Source organism: Nothobranchius furzeri, chromosome 7, assembly GCF_043380555.1.
Source record: "Nothobranchius furzeri strain GRZ-AD chromosome 7, NfurGRZ-RIMD1, whole genome shotgun sequence".
NCBI classification, from domain to species: domain Eukaryota; kingdom Metazoa; phylum Chordata; class Actinopteri; order Cyprinodontiformes; family Nothobranchiidae; genus Nothobranchius; species Nothobranchius furzeri.
Window position 1 is genome coordinate 26,807,319 of NC_091747.1, and position 19,885 is coordinate 26,827,203.

Here is a 19,885-nt window from a genome sequence, read left to right on the forward strand (position 1 = left end):
TCCACCTGTCGATCTCCCGATCCCTCCTACCCTCACTCGTGAACAAGACCCTGAGATACTTAAACTTCTCCACTTGAGGTAGGACCTCTCCCCCGACCCGGAGTTGGCAAGCCACCCTTTTCCGGTCGAGAACCATGGATTTGGAGGTGCTGACCCTCATCCCAGCTGCTTCACACTCGGCCGCGAACCTATCCAGCAAGAGCTGAAGGTCAGAGCTGGGTGAAGCTAGGAGGACCACATCATCCGCAAAAAGCAGAGACGAGATTCTCCTGCCACCAAACTCTGTTAAGGATTACTTCATACACTGTCAAATGTTTTCGAAAAGTAACTTTTATACCAATCACTGCTGAAGACTGCGTTGTACCTCTGGAACAAGGACATCAAACACCAAGTCCAGAAACTGGAACACTCTCTTCTTTATTAGTTTATCTATTCCTGAGCATGAACAAATCCGCTCTGTCAGCTCGTCAACCTATAAAACACGTTAACATAAAAATGAACAAAACGTTCCTCTCAGCATTAGACAACGGACCCAGGTGGCCCACTGACCATGCATCCACATAAATAAATGTGATGCAGCTTATTGTAAGTCAGTATACATTTACCTGTGCATCAGCAAAGTGGAACATCAGTGGCTTTAGTCTTTGCTTTAATTTAAGCGAGACACCTGGATTGTGCCAGATACATGAGGCCAGACTTCACTCTACCACTGCAGAGATCCTTATACACAGTCTGAGTAGAGACAAGAGTTAAAAATAAGCAACATTACCACAGAAAACAAGGGATTGCATTATCCTATGTCCAATTTTAGAGTCTTAATTTATTATAATTAAACATTACCTTGATTTCACCATCTGAAATCACTGCCTGGGTTCCATTTTTCAAAGCCTCGATTGTCCTGGAATTTAGATAAAAATACATCTTATTAGCAAATGAAGAATACAAGCACATGTAAGGAGTTTTGTCAGGGTCACTTGAAGAAGTCCGATATTCATTTTAGATCTATATTTAAGGCCTGTAACTCCTGAATGATTTGCAGCTACATGTGCTTAAATCCGGTAATATTAATTAAACCAAACCCGATCAAAGCAGTCAGTCGACAAAAATATCTATTTTTTATAAGGTTAGGATTATTCTGAAACAGAATCAGAAGGAGGGCGGCATTAATTAGAGAAGCGGCTACTATTTCAAAGTTATTGTACCTGTTGCAGGACACCTGATTTGTGCAACCACAGTAGAATGACCCAGCACACCACACACAATAACTGAAAAATATTTAGAGATATTGAAAGCTAACCTTGTCCAGAATATACATTTTATTTCTGGGTGCACAGGACCAGTTCCAGTGTGGGCCAGATGCTGAAAAATAAATTCATAAATCTGTCTTTTTGAAGTTTCACAAATCAGAGGAAGGTTTCACAAATCACAAACTATGTTTTATGCATTCCTACGAGCCCAGAATAATCTAAAACAGGTTTGAAGAGTGTATGTGTTGTAGGTTTTGAGCTAGAGCAGAATAAAAATGGTCAGAGTAGAGAAAAATTGGGTGTATTAGCCCTTTAGCCATTTCCCGAATCGGAAGCTAACTTTAGCATCTACGCTTTTTAATTAAAAAAGGGTATTAATAACGTTTCAGTTAAGTCAGTATTAGAAATCGTGGTCTTTACATCATGTCTAAATTATATATAAAGTTAATATTATTACTTTGTTTTAACAAACAGGGAGACCAGAAAAATCAAATAGCTAAGTTAAAGCTAAGCTACAATTGCTGATAGCTTTATTTATGTAGCTTTTGTGTTAGCTAGCTTGTGATCTCCCTGCATTCGTTTTAAGACTGCGTGTTAATATTGATACAATTAGCTATGAAACACGGTGCCCTTTGCAGTAATTCTCTGGTAAAGCTTTAAACGCTACAGTGCCTACATTTAAGAACTAAGAAAGGTTGCAACAATTAGTTAATTTCATCCTTATCTTTCTTTCTTTATCTATCATCCTTATCCTTACCTTTCCTCAATTGAAACCCGCCGAGTATGGTTGAAACAAAAACAACGTAGCGGCCGCCAAAAAAAGACCAACTTCCTGCCGAGGTCTTTCGCTCGTCGATTTTCCGGTAAAAGTAATGACACGCCATCTTGCTCTCGACACACCAGCTGACGTCTGCAGCCAGGTCCTACTCAAGACGCCAGCTGATGTCTGCTATGGCAAGCCAAAACCGTCACAATACGCCACTTTCCCAACCCGTCTAGTTAAGAAATGGCGAAAAAAACGCCGTTTGATGTGCCAAGACGTCGTAAAATACGGCGAAAACTCTGCCGGAACGCCGTAATTTACGCCGTTCTGAACGGTCCCGTAGAACGCCCGTAAAATACGCCGTTTTTTCCGGACATTGAACGCCGTTTTTTACGTCACCCTAATCCCAGACGCGTTCTCTGTGTGGGTGGCGTAAAATACGGCGTTTGGTACGGACATTGAACGCCGCTTTTTTCGCCGTTCTGTGACATAAAACGCCGCTTTTAACGCCACTTTGTGACAGTTTTAACGCGTTTAAAATTCAACTTTACTCTCATTTATGCAGAGCCCTCCCCATGGGTTTCTCATCCACTTAATTTAAACTCCAGTGACCCAATGAAAGACGAGGAGGTTGAGGCAGCACTAATTCATCCCAGATTCGCCGGGCTGTCGGGCTGTGCGGATTGCTGTTTTCTAATACAACTCGGCTCTGTTTCAACTAATTTCACTGTATTGAAAAAGCTTTGAAATGTAGTAATATTATCAACAATGTGTCAACATTATTATTTTTTCTGTTCACCTGTAAAAGGCAGAAACGCTGTTTCAGTCAGACCTGATGATTACTTAAAAGTGTGGCTGCCGTATCAGTCTGTCCTCGTGGCTCGTGAGTCCAGCTGAAACATCAGTGCTCTTTCTGTCCAAAACTCCATTCTTCTTAAGTTAATCCACTTTCAGTATTTACTATTGTGACAGTGTGTGTGTGTGTGTGTGTGTGTGTGTGTGTGTGTGTGTGTGTGTGTGTGTGTGTGTGTGTGTGTGTGTGTGTGTGTGTGTGTGTGTGCTGTCGCAACGTCCCGATTGATCATGCGCCCTGGCTACTTGGTCAAGGGGATGTTCATTTGGCTGACTGGTTAGAGCGTATGACTCTCACCCGGGAGTCTGGGGATCGAATCCCGCCCGAGTCCTCGTTTATCCACCTGGCCACACTATTGTTTTTTTTTTTTTTTTCGTTTTTTTTAAACGACTGTTATACTTGTCTTACAGGAGCTTCTGAAGATGTTCTGTCTTGCTTCTCCATCATCACTCTCCAGCTCCTCAGACCAGCCACTCCAGAACCTTCCCAGATCCAGGATCAGAGCACTTTAATTAAAGTTTGAAACATGTCTGCTTGTTGTTCTCCTATAGAAGCCTTAAACTAGAATTTGCTAATGAGCTTTCTTGGCTAAAATATGCTCTTAAATGTTTTTATTTACATAATCAAGAAACACGTTTTTCATTGCTGCTTCACCAAGACATGACTCTGAGAATGTCCTCAAGATCCTGAAACGCTGGTTAAAACAAATTACTTTTAACCTCTTATAAAACAAACGTGTCTGTTGATGATTATGCCACTATACTGAAGCACCTGCATACTTGCTACCGATTTGCTAACTTTCTGTAATATTTGATATTTAAGTTGAAAACATGAAATGCTGTAACACAAATTCCAAATGTTCTAGTTGAGCACTTGTTTCTAATCAACTAATCATTATTTCTGTGATTAGTCAGCTTTTTCCTTTTCAATAAACACATGGAAAAATTACAATTATCTTACTGAAAAATGGTTTAACAGTGTTGCACATGTATAATAATCTGCACTGGTTTTCACAGTTACGGCATTCTTCAAACTATAATAATAAAATAAAGTGAAACGATATTTACAATTGATTACTTCCTACTATTTACATTTTATGCATCGATACTGTAAATGGCTGTTTACTAAGGCATACAAAGTCAGTGGAATGTTCTCATACGGGTTCTTGCCTAGTAAGCAGGGGGTTGCCTCCTGTAAAAATGGAGATGATTAGCCTCATTGTTGTCTTTCAGCACACTCTGTAAAGTCCTAAATTTAAAAAAATGTGGTTTGTGGGAGAGGCTCATCTACTTTCTAAGGCTAACACTTTTAAACTCCTCTTAAGCACACACTCAACTTGTTAATAACTAAAAGGATTGTTCAATACCTGCTCAAATAAACAAGGCAATTCTACAGACTCGTGGATTTGTAAGTAGCATTAATGAAGAATACAGGATCATATAGAACAGAAATATGTAGATTTACAAGCAAACTACCTGTGTACAGGCACTGACTTTGTATGCCTTAGTAAACAGCCATTTACAGTATCGATGCATAAAATGTAAATAGTAGCAACTTGAAGTAATCAATTGTAAATATCTTTTCACTTTATTTTATTATTATAGTTTGAAGAATGCCGTAACTGTGAAAACCAGTGCAGATTATTATACATGTGCAACACTGTTAAACCATTTTTCAGTAAGATAATTGTAATTTTTCCATGTGTTTATTGAAAAGGAAAAAGCTGACTAATCACAGAAATAATGATTAGTTGAGTAGAAACAAGTGCTCAACTAGAACATTTGGAATTTGTGTTACAGCATTTCATGTTTTCAACTTAAATATCAAATATTACAGAAAGTTAGCAAATCGGTAGCAAGTATGCAGGTGCTTCAGTATAGTGGCATAATCATCAACAGACACGTTTGTTTTATAAGAGGTTAAAAGTAATTTGTTTTAACCAGCGTTTCAGGATCTTGAGGACATTCTCAGAGTCATGTCTTGGTGAAGCAGCAATGAAAAACGTGTTTCTTGATTATGTAAATAAAAACATTTAAGAGCATATTTTAGCCAAGAAAGCTCATTAGCAAATTCTAGTTTAAGGCTTCTATAGGAGAACAACAAGCAGACATGTTTCAAACTTTAATTAAAGTGCTCTGATCCTGGATCTGGGAAGGTTCTGGAGTGGCTGGTCTGAGGAGCTGGAGAGTGATGATGGAGAAGCAAGACAGAACATCTTCAGAAGCTCCTGTAAGACAAGTATAACAGTCGTTTAAAAAAAACGAAAAAAAAAAAACAAGTGTGGCCAGGTGGATAAACGAGGACTCGGGCGGGATTTGATCCCCAGACTCCCGGGTGAGAGTCATACGCTCTAACCAGTCAGCCAAAGGAACGTTTCCTTGGCTAAGTAGCCAGGGCGCATGATCAATCGGGACGTTGCGACAGCACACACACACACACACACACACACACACACACACACACACACACACACACACACACACACACACACACACACACACACACACACACACACACACACACTGTCACAATAGTAAATACTGAAAGTGGATTAACTTAAGAAGAATGGAGTTTTGGACAGAAAGAGCACTGATGTTTCAGCTGGACTCACGAGCCACGAGGACAGACTGATTCGGCAGCCACACTTTTAAGTAATCATCAGGTCTGACTGAAACAATTTATGCCTTTTACAGGTGGACAGAAAAAATAATAATGTTGACACATTGTTGATAATATTACTACATTTCAAAGCTTTTTCAATACAGTGAAATTAGTTGAAACAGAGCCGAGTTGTATTAGAAAACAGCAATCCGCACAGCCCGACAGCCCGGCGAATCTGGGATGAATTAGTGCTGCCTCAACCTCCTCGTCTTTCATTGGGTCACTGGAGTTTAAATTAAGTGGATGAGAAACCCATGGGGAGGGCTCTGCATAAATGAGAGTAAAGTTGAATTTTAAACGCGTTAAAACTGTCACAAAGTGGCGTTAAAAGCGGCGTTTTATGTCACAGAACGGCGAAAAAAGCGGCGTTCAATGTCCGTACCAAACGCCGTATTTTACGCCACCCACACAGAGAACGCGTCTGGGATTAGGGTGACGTAAAAAACGGCGTTCAATGTCCGGAAAAAACGGCGTATTTTACGGGCGTTCTACGGGACCGTTCAGAACGGCGTAAATTACGGCGTTCCGGCAGAGTTTTCTATGGCAAGCCAAAACCGTCACAATACGCCACTTTCCCAACCCGTCTAGTTAAGAAATGGCAAAAAAAACGCCGTTTGATGTGCCAAGACGTCGTAAAATACGGCGAAAACTCTGCCAGAACGCCGTAATTTACGCCGTTCTGAATGGTCCCGTAGAACGCCCGTAAAATACGCCGTTTTTTTCCGGACATTGAACGCCGTTTTTTACGTCACCCTAATCCCAGACGCGTTCTCTGTGTGGGTGGCGTAAAATACGGCGTTTGGTACGGACATTGAACGCCGCTTTTTTCGCCGTTCTGTGACATAAAACGCCGCTTTTAACGCCACTTTGTGACCGTTTTAACGCGTTTAAAATTCAACTTTACTCTCATTTATGCAGAGCCCTCCCCATGGGTTTCTCATCCACTTAATTTAAACTCCAGTGACCCAATGAAAGACGAGGAGGTTAAGGCAGCACTAATTCATCCCAGATTCGCCGGGCTGTCGGGCTGTGCGGATTGCTGTTTTCTAATACAACTCGGCTCTGTTTCAACTAATTTCACTGTATTGAAAAAGCCTTGAAATGTAGTAATATTATCAACAATGTGTCAACATTATTATTTTTTCTGTCCACCTGTAAAAGGCAGAAACGCTGTTTCAGTCAGACCTGATGATTACTTAAAAGTGTGGCTGCCGTATCAGTCTGTCCTCGTGGCTCGTGAGTCCAGCTGAAACATCAGTGCTCTTTCTGTCCAAAACTCCATTCTTCTTAAGTTCATCCACTTTCAGTATTTACTATTGTGACAGTGTGTGCTGTCGCAACGTCCCGATTGATCATGCGCCCTGGCTACTTGGTCAAGGGAATGTTCCTTTGGCTGACTGGTTAGAGCGTATGACTCTCACCCGGGAGTCTGGGGATCGAATCCCGTCCGAGTCCTCGTTTATCCACCTGGCCACACTATTGTTTTTTTTTTTTCGTTTTTTTTAACGACTGTTATACTTGTCTTACAGGAGCTTCTGAAGATGTTCTGTCTTGCTTCTCCATCATCACTCTCCAGCTCCTCAGACCAGCCACTCCAGAACCTTCCCAGATCCAGGATCAGAGCACTTTAATTAAAGTTTGAAACATGTCTGCTTGTTGTTCTCCTATAGAAGCCTTAAACTAGAATTTGCTAATGAGCTTTCTTGGCTAAAATATGCTCTTAAATGTTTTTATTTACATAATCAAGAAACACGTTTTTCATTGCTGCTTCACCAAGACATGACTGAAAATGTCCTCATGATCCTGAAACGCTGGTTAAAACAAATTACTTTTAACCTCTTATAAAACAAACGTGCCTGTTGATGATTATGCCACTATACTGAAGCACCTGCATACTTGCTACCGATTTGCTAACTTTCTGTAATATTTGATATTTAAGTTGAAAACATGAAATGCTGTAACACAAATTCCAAATGTTCTAGTTGAGCACTTGTTTCTACTCAACTAATCATTATTTCTGTGATTAGTCAGCTTTTTTCTTTTCAATAAACACATGGAAAAATTACAATTATCTTACTGAAAAATGGTTTAACAGTGTTGCACATGTATAATAATCTGCACTGGTTTTCACAGTTACGGCATTCTTCAAACTATAATAATAAAATAAAGTGAAACGATATTTACAATTGATTACTTCCTACTATTTACATTTTATGCATCGATACTGTAAATGGCTGTTTACTAAGGCATACAAAGTCAGTGGAATGTTCTCATACGGGTTCTTGCCTAGTAAGCAGGGGGTTGCCTCCTGTAAAAATGGAGATGATTAGCCTCATTGTTGTCTTTCAGCACACTCCGTAAAGTCCTAAATTTAAAAAAATGTGGTTTGTGGGAGAGGCTCATCTACTTTCTAAGGCTAACACTTTTAAACTCCTCTTAAGCACACACTCAACTTGTTAATAACTAAAAGGATTGTTCAATACCTGCTCAAATAAACAAGGCAATTCTACAGACTCGTGGATTTGTAAGTAGCATTAATGAAGAATACAGGATCATATAGAACAGAAATATGTAGATTTACAAGCAAACTACCTGTGTACAGGCACTGACTTTGTATGCCTTAGTAAACAGCCATTTACAGTATCGATGCATAAAATGTAAATAGTAGGAACTTGAAGTAATCAATTGTAAATATCGTTTCACTTTATTTTATTATTATAGTTTGAAGAATGCCGTAACTGTGAAAACCAGTGCAGATTATTATACATGTGCAACACTGTTAAACCATTTTTCAGTAAGATAATTGTAATTTTTCCATGTGTTTATTGAAAAGGAAAAAGCTGACTAATCACAGAAATAATGATTAGTTGAGTAGAAACAAGTGCTCAACTAGAACATTTGGAATTTGTGTTACAGCATTTCATGTTTTCAACTTAAATATCAAATATTACAGAAAGTTAGCAAATCGGTAGCAAGTATGCAGGTGCTTCAGTATAGTGGCATAATCATCAACAGGCACGTTTGTTTTATAAGAGGTTAAAAGTAATTTGTTTTAACCAGCGTTTCAGGATCATGAGGACATTTTCAGTCATGTCTTGGTGAAGCAGCAATGAAAAACGTGTTTCTTGATTATGTAAATAAAAACATTTAAGAGCATATTTTAGCCAAGAAAGCTCATTAGCAAATTCTAGTTTAAGGCTTCTATAGGAGAACAACAAGCAGACATGTTTCAAACTTTAATTAAAGTGCTCTGATCCTGGATCTGGGAAGGTTCTGGAGTGGCTGGTCTGAGGAGCTGGAGAGTGATGATGGAGAAGCAAGACAGAACATCTTCAGAAGCTCCTGTAAGACAAGTATAACAGTCGTTAAAAAAAAAACGAAAAAAAAAAACCAATAGTGTGGCCAGGTGGATAAACGAGGGCTCGGGCGGGATTCGATCCCCAGACTCCCGGGTGAAAGTCATACGCTCTAACCAGTCAGCCAAAGGAACATTCCCTTGACTAAGTAGCCAGGGCGCATGATCAATCGGGACGTTGCGACAGCACACACTGTCACAATAGTAAATACTGAAAGTGGATGAACTTAAGAAGAATGGAGTTTTGGACAGAAAGAGCACTGATGTTTCAGCTGGACTCACGAGCCACGAGGACAGACTGATACGGCAGCCACACTTTTAAGTAATCATCAGGTCTGACTGAAACAGCGTTTCTGCCTTTTACAGGTGGACAGAAAAAATAATAATGTTGACACATTGTTGATAATATTACTACATTTCAAGGCTTTTTCAATACAGTGAAATTAGTTGAAACAGAGCCGAGTTGTATTAGAAAACAGCAATCCGCACAGCCCGACAGCCCGGCGAATCTGGGATGAATTAGTGCTGCCTCAACCTCCTCGTCTTTCATTGGGTCACTGGAGTTTAAATTAAGTGGATGAGAAACCCATGGGGAGGGCTCTGCATAAATGAGAGTAAAGTTGAATTTTAAACGCGTTAAAACTGTCACAAAGTGGCGTTAAAAGCGGCGTTTTATGTCACAGAACGGCGAAAAAAGCGGCGTTCAATGTCCGTACCAAACGCCGTATTTTACGCCACCCACACAGAGAACGCGTCTGGGATTAGGGTGACGTAAAAAACGGCGTTCAATGTCCGGAAAAAACGGCGTATTTTACGGGCGTTCTACGGGACCATTCAGAACGGCGTAAATTACGGCGTTCTGGCAGAGTTTTCGCCGTATTTTACGACGTCTTGGCACATCAAACGGCGTTTTTTTTTGCCATTTCTTAACTAGACGGGTTGGGAAAGTGGCGTATTGTGACGGTTTTGGCTTGCCATAGTTTTCGCCGTATTTTACGACGTCTTGGCACATCAAACGGCGTTTTGTTCGCCATTTCTTAACTAGACGGGTTGGGAAAGTGGCGTATTGTGACGGTTTTGGCTTGCCATAGTCTGCAGCCAGATGCTCTTGCAGAGATAAGCGACCACCGAAGCGAGAAGAGGTGATTGAATAGTGCGTACGTGGGGACGCTTGCTACTTATAGTAGCAGGGGGACGCGTACGTCACGGTCACTGGCCAATCAGGATTGGCGTATTGAGATAAGTGCTTCTGAGGAATCCGCGGAGGGGCGTATCCCATAGTGAGACATCGAAACGAATGTTAAGAAAGAGAACAGTCAGCTGGCTGATGACATGACTTTATTTTTAAAGGATTCTGCTCAGATATCTTTAGCATTAATATTACTGCTGCAGGACCAAAACTCAAGTGGATTATTGGTTGTCAAGTCCAAAGGGGTTCAAATGAAAGCAACTGGAGAACCTAACACAACTGGAGGTGGCGCTAGAGCACCACCGCGCTGTTTGCTGATGAAAACCACAAAGTAGAGGCGGGAGACTTCCTGGAGCACTGTCCGGTTACCGTTAGATGTTTGGGGAAATAAATCCAGCTGCTGAGATGGACATAAGGACACTCATGTCGTCATGGACGCGCGGCGGTCTGCTGAATATCGCGGTTCTGGTTCTGGTTCTGATACTGGTTCGAGGTAACTAAACTTTAAGTTTCGCTTTTGTTTCATCGATGTTTCTGATCAAACCCGTTTCCGGTGTTGCGCCAAAAAGCGACTGGCTGCCAAAAACTGATTAGCCACCGCGGGATCGCGCACGGTTAGGGTAATTGCATTTCTAGACGAAATTCCCCAGGATTTCGGCTTAAAACTCGGCATATCTAGCAATATGGACATTGAGAAAGCAGAGATAACCTCTTCCGGTACTTAAACAGATGCTTATCGCGGATATTAGTTTTTTCCAGTTCGGAAGTTGTTTTAAGTGTTGCTATTTGTCTTTAACGTTCACAATGAGGATATATTAATCCTTTTTGCAATATTTGCGATTGAAAGATGGTTTGTGGTAAGAACTGGCTTTCTTTATGTTACAGCCTTGATACTAAAAAATAAACAATGTAAAATGGCGCCCTGTATGGAATGTAAACGTTGTATAAATGTAAATAAACAATTGTCCAGCGTTTTGTTTTCCTCTTCCTTTCTTTAGTCCACCTGACATGGAGCCACAGTTAACTAGTTTGGGGCACATTTTTACTTGAACAATAGTATTTAAATTGATCAGACTTTGGCTTTACTGACACTGTGTAGGTTACTATCACGTTACTTTGCTCTATAAGTAACGAGATAAAAGCACTTCAGCACATCAAATTAAGATTGTCACGTGCCATCGAACATTCTTTAGATCGTTTGTATTTGTTAGATTTAAACACTAAACCGGAACCGGTTCTGAACATGAAACTGGATTAAAGTCGCTTTGTTTGTGTTTGTTAATCTGAATTGGACCAGTACCAGTTCTGCTGTGGTTCTGGTGTTTTATTCTCATTAAAATCATTTTCCAGTTGTTTCTGAGGAGGTTCTGGTTCCACCAACCCGTGTCCACCTCAACGGGTCAGAACTGAAGTGGACCGCGGGTCCAGTCCAGGATGACGTCACGTACTCCGTGTTTTACAGGTGAGTACTCACGGAACCGATGGCTGATCCTGATGCACAGTTCTGAACTGGTTTGGGCTTTCTGGTTCCAGTAACGAGTCCAGCGTGTGGGTGCCGGTACCGGAGTGTGACCACACCAGTCTCCTCACCTGTCATCTGAGTGCGACCCGGTCCCTCTCGGAGTGCTTCAGGCTGCGTGTTCAAGCCTCGCGTTTCAGATTGGAGTCAGAACCGGTGGAAGCCTGCAGCAGTCACGGTACTGAGCTGGAGGTTCTGTTTAGTCCAGAAGATGTTTATGAAAGCAATCGTGTGACCTTTGACCCCATCTTCACACCCAGCTGAGCTTTTTTGTTCCAGAACCTGAGAACCTCCTGTGTCTTCCAGGTTCCTTATGTTCTCCAGAGGTCCGCTTGAGTGCAGGGCCCGGTTCACTGACGGTCCTCCTGAGCAGAAACCACAGCCTGTTCCACGAACATGCAGATCACGCCATACATGTGATCTACTTCGGCGCTGAGGGAGAAGAACTGAAGGTGAGAGGTTCTGGTGGTGCAGGCTGAGGTCCTGCTGCAGGTCCACATCGGTCCGTCAGAGTCTGTTAAACCTTCTGTCTCCATCAGGAACAGGAAGATGCCTCAAAGCCCTTCAGAAACCTGGAAGTGGGTCGACGATTCTGCGTCACGGTCCAGTTCCGGCTTCACGGGAAAGCCTTTGGACCTGCTAGCTGTAAGCAGTGTGAGGTCATCCCAGAACGAAGTGAGACTTCCTGTTTCTGACGTTTGAGACAAATGGAACCAATGATCCACTGGAGGCTTCTAATCTTTGACCCGTGTTCTGTGCGTGTTTAGTTCTGGGAGGTCCGGAGCAGAAGATGATCATAGCGACGGTGGTTCTGGTCGTTCTGCTGGTTTCTCTGGGTGTCTGGCTCGCCTACGTCTTCATTTACAAACACAAGTGGATCAAACGGATCCTGCAGCCTCCGTACACCATACCAGATGTAAATACACACACAAACACACACACACAGGAAGTTACCGGAACGTCAACAAACAACCGATCTTTCTTTCAGTTTTTCCAGGAACCGATATCTGAGCGGACCGTCCCCATCCTCTGCCCCTCCCCCCTCGAGGAGCGCTATGACGTGGTCCTGAGCGTGACTCCTAGGGAACTGGGGGGAGACTGAACGGAGCCCCCTCCTGCTGCTCCTGGAGCTCTGAGCTTCTCATCCTGCTGCTGGAAAGCTAAATGTGAACAGTGGTTCTGCTGTGACCCGTTTGTCCCTGGCCCAGACGGAACCACTCTGCTCCTAACTAACAATGACCTGATTTCCGGAACTGCGCTGCTCTGGGCGGCTGCATGTTGGAGTAGCTCTGTTGACTACATGTAAGTTTTGCCTTTTCTTCTAGTTTCTCAGGAAAAACTGTATTTTTTGGACACTTTACTTTCCTGTTTCTGGTGCTGTGAAGCTTGGAGGATTTTTACTGCTATTTTTTTAAAAGCTTTTTTCACTTTTTGAGCATTTGTTATGATGCGTAACCATGGCAACAAGCTGGTTTACAATCGGGAGCAGCTGATTAACATTGGAAAGGCTGAAATAATACCTCAGCTGAAGCCACAAATCCCAAATGAGCTAAAACACAAGAAGCGTGGGTGCAGAGCGGGAGCAAAACGGAGACAGAGAAAGAGGAAATTCAAACCATCTCTTCCATCGATCATAATGGGCAATGTGAGATCACTGGCCAACAAGATGGAGGAACTCCAAGCACTTTCAAGGACTCAGCCAGAGTTGCGCAACCGCTGGAGGCTTCTTCAGTTTGGCTGCAACACCGACCACTACTGGAGATCCTTCCTGCCAACAGCCATTGTAATATACAATAACTCTTTGACGACTTGATTATTATTATTATTCTGAGCTATTATTCTGAGCTACTACAGCAATCAGTTTCCCTCTGGGATTAATAAAGTATTTTTGAATTGAATTGAATTTCATTTATTTCATTTGGTTCTGATGAAGACGGGTCACCAGGTCCGAATCTGAACTTTAACCTGAGATCCCATGATTATCCCTGTTCAAACCCAACCGACCTTCCAGCACCACCAGAACCAGCACCTGTTACTCAACAGGAGTGGGTCTTTGTTCACAAACAGCAGAACTGAAACAGAACTGGTTTTCAACCATCAGCTGAAACATGCCAGCCACCAACAGGAAGTGGAGAGGAGATGGTTCTGATGGAGAGCACTGGGACTTTACGGGTCATGTGACTCAGGATTTTGTTTTGGTGAATTTGTAGAGAACAGAATTAAATTAAAGAACCCAGAAAGAGTCAAGAACCAGATCCAGCAGAGCATCGGTTACAGCTGCTGCTGGATGATTTGGCTGATTGCCGTGTGATTTTTACGAACCAAGAATCTGATTTGGTTCTGATCCAAAACATCAGGCTGCTTGGGGGCAGAGCCTAAATGTGCCATAGGTGACTTTGTATTTAAGATGTTTGTAATAAAATAAAAGTGAACGGCAGACCCGTGTGGGGTAGTTACATCTGGTGTCCTGCAGGCAGTGTTGCCAACTCCCTAACGACTTTTTGACCCCCTTAATGACCTTTTTTCCATAAAACGCCTAGCGACATTTCTCAGGACCCGTTGCTACTTTCTGTAGAACTTTCTTGTAGATAATCCCCACAGATTAGCAACAAAGAAACCATTTGCACTCTGAACTGTTCTTCCGGGAGTAAGGAAAGAACGATAATCTGCACACGTGCACGAGGACTGACCAATCATAAACAGTTTTCGGCCGGGCTGATTCGCCGAAGACAAAGGTACAGCTGCAGAGCTGGAGACCGCCGATGCCTGCTGCAGACTCACGCTTCTACTAGAGATGGCGCAGGCGTCAACCTGCGATCTCTGGTTCTGCAGCTGTCAGACACTTTGGCTTTTCCTGCATTTGGCAAAACGCCAAATGCAAGCTTATGAAAAATTAATATATATATATGATAAAGACAGATTTCAATTAGAAGATGTGCAAAGCAAGTTAACAGAGAGATAACGATACAAAAAGGAAAGGAGATGGACCGTGTCGCACCGTCGTCACCCCCCCGGCCAGCTGCCCGAGCCACCTCAACTGGCTCCTCTCGATGTGGAGGAGCAGCGGGTCTACTCCGAGCCCCTCCCGAATTACTGAGCTTCTCACCCTATCTCTAAGGGAGAGTCCAGCCACTCTTCGGAGAAAACTCATTTTGGCCACTTGTATCCGCGATCTCATTCTTTCGGTTCCTACCCAAAGCTCATGACCATAGGTGAGGGTAGGAACGTAGATCGACCGGTAAATCGAGAGCTTCGCCTTCTGACTCAGCTCTCTCTTTACCATGACAGACTGGTACAACGCCCGCATCACTGCAGATCTGCACCAATCAGCCGATCTAGCTCACGCTCCAGTTTTCCCTCACTCGTGAACAAGACCCCGAGATACTTAAACTCCTCCACTTGGGGCAGGACCTCATCCCTGACCCGGAGAAGGCATTCTACCCTTTTCCGAATCAATACCGTGGTCTCAGATTTAGAGAAGCTGATTCTCATCCCAGCTGCTTCACACTTGGCTGTGAACCGCTCCAGCGAAAGCCGAAGATCACGTTCTGATGAAGCCAACAGGACCACATCATCTGCAAAAAGCAGAGACCTGATCCTCAGGCCACCAAAACGGATGCCCTCAAAACCTTGGCTGCTTCTAGAAATCCTGTCCATAAAGGCTATGAACAGAATCGGTGACAAAGGGCAGCCTTGGCGGAGTCCAACTCTCACTAGGTACAAGCCCAACTTAATGCTGGCAATGCGGACCAAGCTCTGACACTGGTCATACAGGGACCTAACAGCCCATATCAGAGGGCCTGGTACCCCATACTCCCGGAGTACCCCCCCATAGGGCCCCCCGAGGGACGCGGTCAAACGCCTTCTCCAAATCCACAAAACACATGTAGACTGGTTGGGCAAACTCCCACGCACCCTCAGGGTATAGAGCTGGCCCAGTGTTAAACGGCCAGGACAAAAACCACATTGCTCCTCCTGAATCCGAGGTTCAACAATCCGACGGACCCTCCTCTCCAGAACCCCTGAATAGACCTTACCAGGAAGGCTCAGGAATGTGATCCCCCTGTAGTTGGAACACACCCTGTGGTCCCCCCTTTTTAAAAAAGGGGACCACCACCCTGGTCTGCCAGTCCAGTGGGACTACCCCTGATGTCCATGCGAAATTGCAGAGCCGCGTCAGCCAACACAGCCCCACAAGATCCAGAGCCTTGAGGAACTCCCGGCGGATCTCATCCACCCCTGGAGCCTTGCCACAGTGGAGCTTTTTAACCACCTCAGTGACCTCAGCACCAGAGATTTGAGAGGCCAACTGAAAGTCCCCAGCTTCTGCTTCCTAGGGCTGGGGGTAAACGATTATTTTTAAAACGATTGTTCTAACGATTATTTTATGGAATAGTCGACTATTCTAATGACTATTTAGATGATTAATGTAGCAATTATTTTCTTATTCCACAATTAATAAAAACAAGAAAATCTCAAATAAATTCCTCAAAAAATTGATAAATTGTTACTGTAAGAGAATAAACACTACAGGCCTTCCATTTTGTATAACACTGCTTTTATTGTGTTGGTTGGTTATGTTCTGGTGACGTGTAGAACTTGGGAGTGCAGGCTGCTGCCTGAGAGGTGGTTGAAGATGGAGTGTCTCCATACTGCTTTGTTTTGGTCACTTATGAGCGTGAGGCGAGTGGTGTTACGACTCTTCCTGGGGAGTTTGGCTCGTGTGCAAAAAGGAAGGGACAATAACGGGATTTAAAAGTTAAAATGATGATCAGGTTTATTACAACTACACAAAATCATAAATCTTTCCATCCCACAGGTTGGGAATAATAAAACAAATTCTGCCTGTGGGGAATTAAAACAAAAGTACAAAATAACTAGGGATGTCCCACTGGGCAAAGATTACAGGGTTCTGGACCAAAATAAGGATCTCCAAAGGTCCAAACTCTAAAGTGGGCGGTTAAACCAAACTCGAGGTGATATTTTAAACTAAACCGAAAACCCACAACACTCTAAATGTAATTAAAGAGAGATCTGCGCCACAAAAAAGATTAACTGTAAACCAAAACGTAACAGCTTATCCAAATGCAAAAAGCTGTTAGCGAAAATGCTAACAGTAGCTTTACCAACGTTAAGTTAAAGTTACCAAGTTTAAATAAACCAAAAACACCCAGCAGCAAACAGGCCAGCATGGAGGAGAGACTGCTACCATAAAAACAGCTCTCCTAATGTCTGAAAGAAGCTCCTTTATGAAGGGAGAAACGCTCCCAATGATTTTCTACATCTGCGGTAGAGACGAAGCAGCGCATCTGACCCTGGAAGTTGTTTTCCGTTGCCGGGAGATGAAGGCGGGCTAAACAGGAAAGGAATCTAGTAGCAGACGGACATTGTTCCGGGTCTTTGGTATTTAGCGGAGATGTTAGTGAAGGCGGAGAAGAGGGCGAACTAGAGGAGGAAAAACTTGCAGGTTCCTCCTCTATTTACAAACTCCTGGGGATGCAACAAGTGGGTGTGGTGCGTCGACTACCGGATCTGACGTCGACAAATTTTTAGAATCGAGCCATCATCGACGCTTCGCCACAGCTATACTGCTTCCTCACTGGAAGACGTGTCGGTGGGATTGAGGAGGTCTTCGAAGTATTCTGCCAACGATCCTGAGTAGAGGTCAGCAGCACACTGTCCCCACTATAGATAGTGTTGGTAGCGCACTGCTTTCCACCCAGCGCCGGATGGTGGACCAGAATCTCCTCGAAGCCGTATGGAAGTCTTACTCCATGGTCTCACCAAACTCTTTCCATGCCCAGGTTTTTGCCTTGGCAACCACCCGAGCCGCATTCTGCTTGGACTGCTGGTACCCATCAGCTGCCTCTGTAGTCCCACGGGCCAAAAAGACCTGATAGGACTCTTTCTTCAGCTTGACAGCACCCCTAACTACCGGTGTCCACCAGCGGGTTTGGGGGTTGCCACCACGACAGGCACGACAATCCTGCGACCACAGCTCCGGTCGGCTGCCTCAACAATGGAGGCACAGAACAGGGTCCATTCAGATTCAATGTCCCCCGCCTCCCCTGGAACATTTTGGAAGTTCTGTCGGAGGTGGGATTTGAAGCTCCTTCTGACAGGAGACTCTGCCAGATGTTCCCAGCAGACCCTCGCAATATGTTCGGGCCTACCTGGATCCTCCCCCACCATCTGAGCCAACTCACCACCAGGTAGTTGTCAGTTGACAGCTTCACCCCTCTCTTCACCCGAATGTCCAAGACATGCGGCCGCAGGTCAGATGAAACAACAACAAAGTCGATCATCGAGCTGTGGCCTAAGGCAGTGGTTCCTAACCTGGGGGTCCCGACCCCCACAAGGGGGCGCCAAAGCCTCTCAGTGGGTCGCCAGGACCTCTCCACTTTAAGGGGTTAAAACTTCATTTATTACTTGTTTATAGCCTTTTGCTCACATTTTTTTCATGAGTGAAAAGTTTACTGATATTAAGACAGGAAATAATTAGTACAGAAAAAGTAACACACTTTTAAGAACATTTTGCTCAGCTCACTGTTTTATTTTCAAGTGTCAAAAGTTCATTAAAGATAGGACTGGTTGATTAATCACAGCCTTTACAGTAAATAATCTAGTATAAACAGTAATATACACATTTAAGTACATTTTGCTCAGTGTATTTTTTATGTGTCAAATGTTTATTGAAAGGAATGATTGATTTATCAGTGCTTACAAGAAACAGTGTGTTCAGAAAAGTAATACAAACTGTTAAGCACATTATGCTCTGTTTGGTTTTGTTAATGACTTTGTTCTGTACTGGAGCCTACTATTACTGTTATCTATTGAATCAAAGCATATTAAAATGTGCTTGAACAATTTTATCATTTCTTAATAATGTTTGTACTGGAAGAGAGAATGGGAGGGGGTCATCAAAAATTTTACTGGTAAAAAACGGGGTCCCTTGGGAAAAAGGTTGGGAACCACTGGTGTAAGGTATCCTGGCGCCAACAGCACATATGGACACCTTTATGTCTGAATATGGTGTTCATAATGGACAGTCCATAACTGGCACAGAAGTCCAATAACAAAACACCACTCGAATTCAGATCGGGGGGGTCGTTCCTCCCAACCACACCTCTACAGGTCTCACTGTCGTTGCCCACGTGAGCGTTTAAGTCCCCCAGCAGAACGAGGGAGTCACCGGAAGGAGCGCTTTCCAGCACCCCCTCCAAGGTCTCCAAAAAGGGTGGGTAGTCTGAACTGTAGTTTGGTGCATAAGCACAGACCACAGTCTGAACCCGTCCCCCCACACGTAGGAGAAGGGAGGCTTCCCTCTCATTCACTGGGGTAAACCTCAACGTACAGGCACCAAGATGGGGGCAACTAATATGCCCACCCCTGCTCGACGCCTCTCAGTGGGAGCAACTCCAGAGTGGTAGAAAGTCCAACCCCTCTCAAAGAAACTGGTTCCAGAGCCAGAGCCATGTGTTGAGGTGAGTCTGACAAGTGAGGGGAGACGCTGAGGGCTGCCTCGGGAGGTCAGGTGAGGTTTGTTGTCATGGTTACTATCATCTGATGAGCAAACATCTGTGACACAGAGGTCAAAAGACTTCTGTTCCAAATGAGCAATGATACAACTAAACCACTGATTACCATGGTAACTCAGTGGGCGGAGCCTATTAGACAGCAAATAAACGTTATGTTTAAGAAGAGGCTGAAAAGCAAAACTGATCCAGATTAGACAGCTGGGTCAGAAGATCCTCTGGGTGTCCGCTCTGAGAGGGTTCTGGTCTGCAGGGCTTAGAACCAACCGAAGCTGGTCCCAGTCAGGAACTGGTGTTCTGGTTGGTCGGTGGACGTGTAGGGATTAAATCCTGGCTCCCTTCTCAAGGGCCACTATCTAGCCCGTCTCAGTTGTTGCTCTGCTTCAACACGCTGCAAGAGCCTCCTCTCTAAACTTGCGGAGTAGTCACTGAAGCACCTGGTGGCTGTCCCGACACACTGTGTGGTTCTGCTTCATAAATGCCACAGGTCCTAGAAATGAGCTCAGGTGTTTCTGGATCATATCCAACTCCTCCTCACCCACTCTCTACCCTAAAAACACAAACCAGTATGTTAGGATTAATGTGCTCATAATTCAACCTGCTTATTATCAGAGGCTTTTCAGAGGTTACTATGACAACCAAGCTGCAAATCTAGGCTCTGGGGCATGGGAAAATGTTAAGTGACAGTGTGACGTAGATCTGTCAGGCTTTTCTAATCCCAGAGTTTCATCAGAAGCTAATGCAGGAGATAGGTGTAGGAGAC

The 19,885-nt window shown here is 43.6% G+C and overlaps 1 protein-coding gene and 1 long non-coding RNA gene across 3 annotated transcripts; one reads left to right on the forward strand and one right to left on the reverse strand.

Moving 5' to 3' along the window:
* Positions 1-631: 631 nt before the first annotated feature.
* LOC139070546 (uncharacterized) lies at positions 632-2,143 on the reverse strand. The gene is made up of 3 exons (XR_011521030.1): positions 2,005-2,143; positions 841-898; positions 632-732 (listed from the first exon to the last, which is right to left on the reverse strand). It is a non-coding gene; the product is annotated as an uncharacterized lncRNA (long non-coding RNA).
* Positions 2,144-10,194: 8,051 nt separating this feature from the next.
* ifngr2 (interferon gamma receptor 2) lies at positions 10,195-12,914 on the forward strand. Of its 2 annotated transcripts, none has more exons than NM_001360795.1 (7): positions 10,195-10,561; positions 11,419-11,530; positions 11,602-11,765; positions 11,894-12,039; positions 12,127-12,262; positions 12,355-12,503; positions 12,576-12,857. In NM_001360795.1, exons 1-7 carry the CDS (start codon positions 10,444-10,446, stop codon positions 12,687-12,689), a joined length of 939 nt encoding a protein of 312 aa, NP_001347724.1. In that variant the 5' UTR covers positions 10,195-10,443; the 3' UTR covers positions 12,690-12,857. The 2 variants fall into 2 exon arrangements, with proteins under 2 accessions (NP_001347724.1, XP_054590932.2); XM_054734957.2 differs by lacking the exon at positions 10,195-10,561 and adding an exon at positions 10,811-10,925 and having other exon boundaries at positions 12,576-12,914.
* Positions 12,915-19,885: the final 6,971 nt, after the last annotated feature.

Coding starts and splice junctions, on each gene's coding strand:
- ifngr2 (NM_001360795.1), top strand. CDS start 10,444: ATGTTTGGGGAAATAAATCCAGCTGCTGAGATGGACATAAGGACACTC. Junction 12,263..12,354: donor TGAGGTCATCCCAGAACGAA/GTGAGACTTCCT, acceptor GTGCGTGTTTAG/TTCTGGGAGGTCCGGAGCAG. Junction 12,504..12,575: donor CTCCGTACACCATACCAGAT/GTAAATACACAC, acceptor TCTTTCTTTCAG/TTTTTCCAGGAACCGATATC.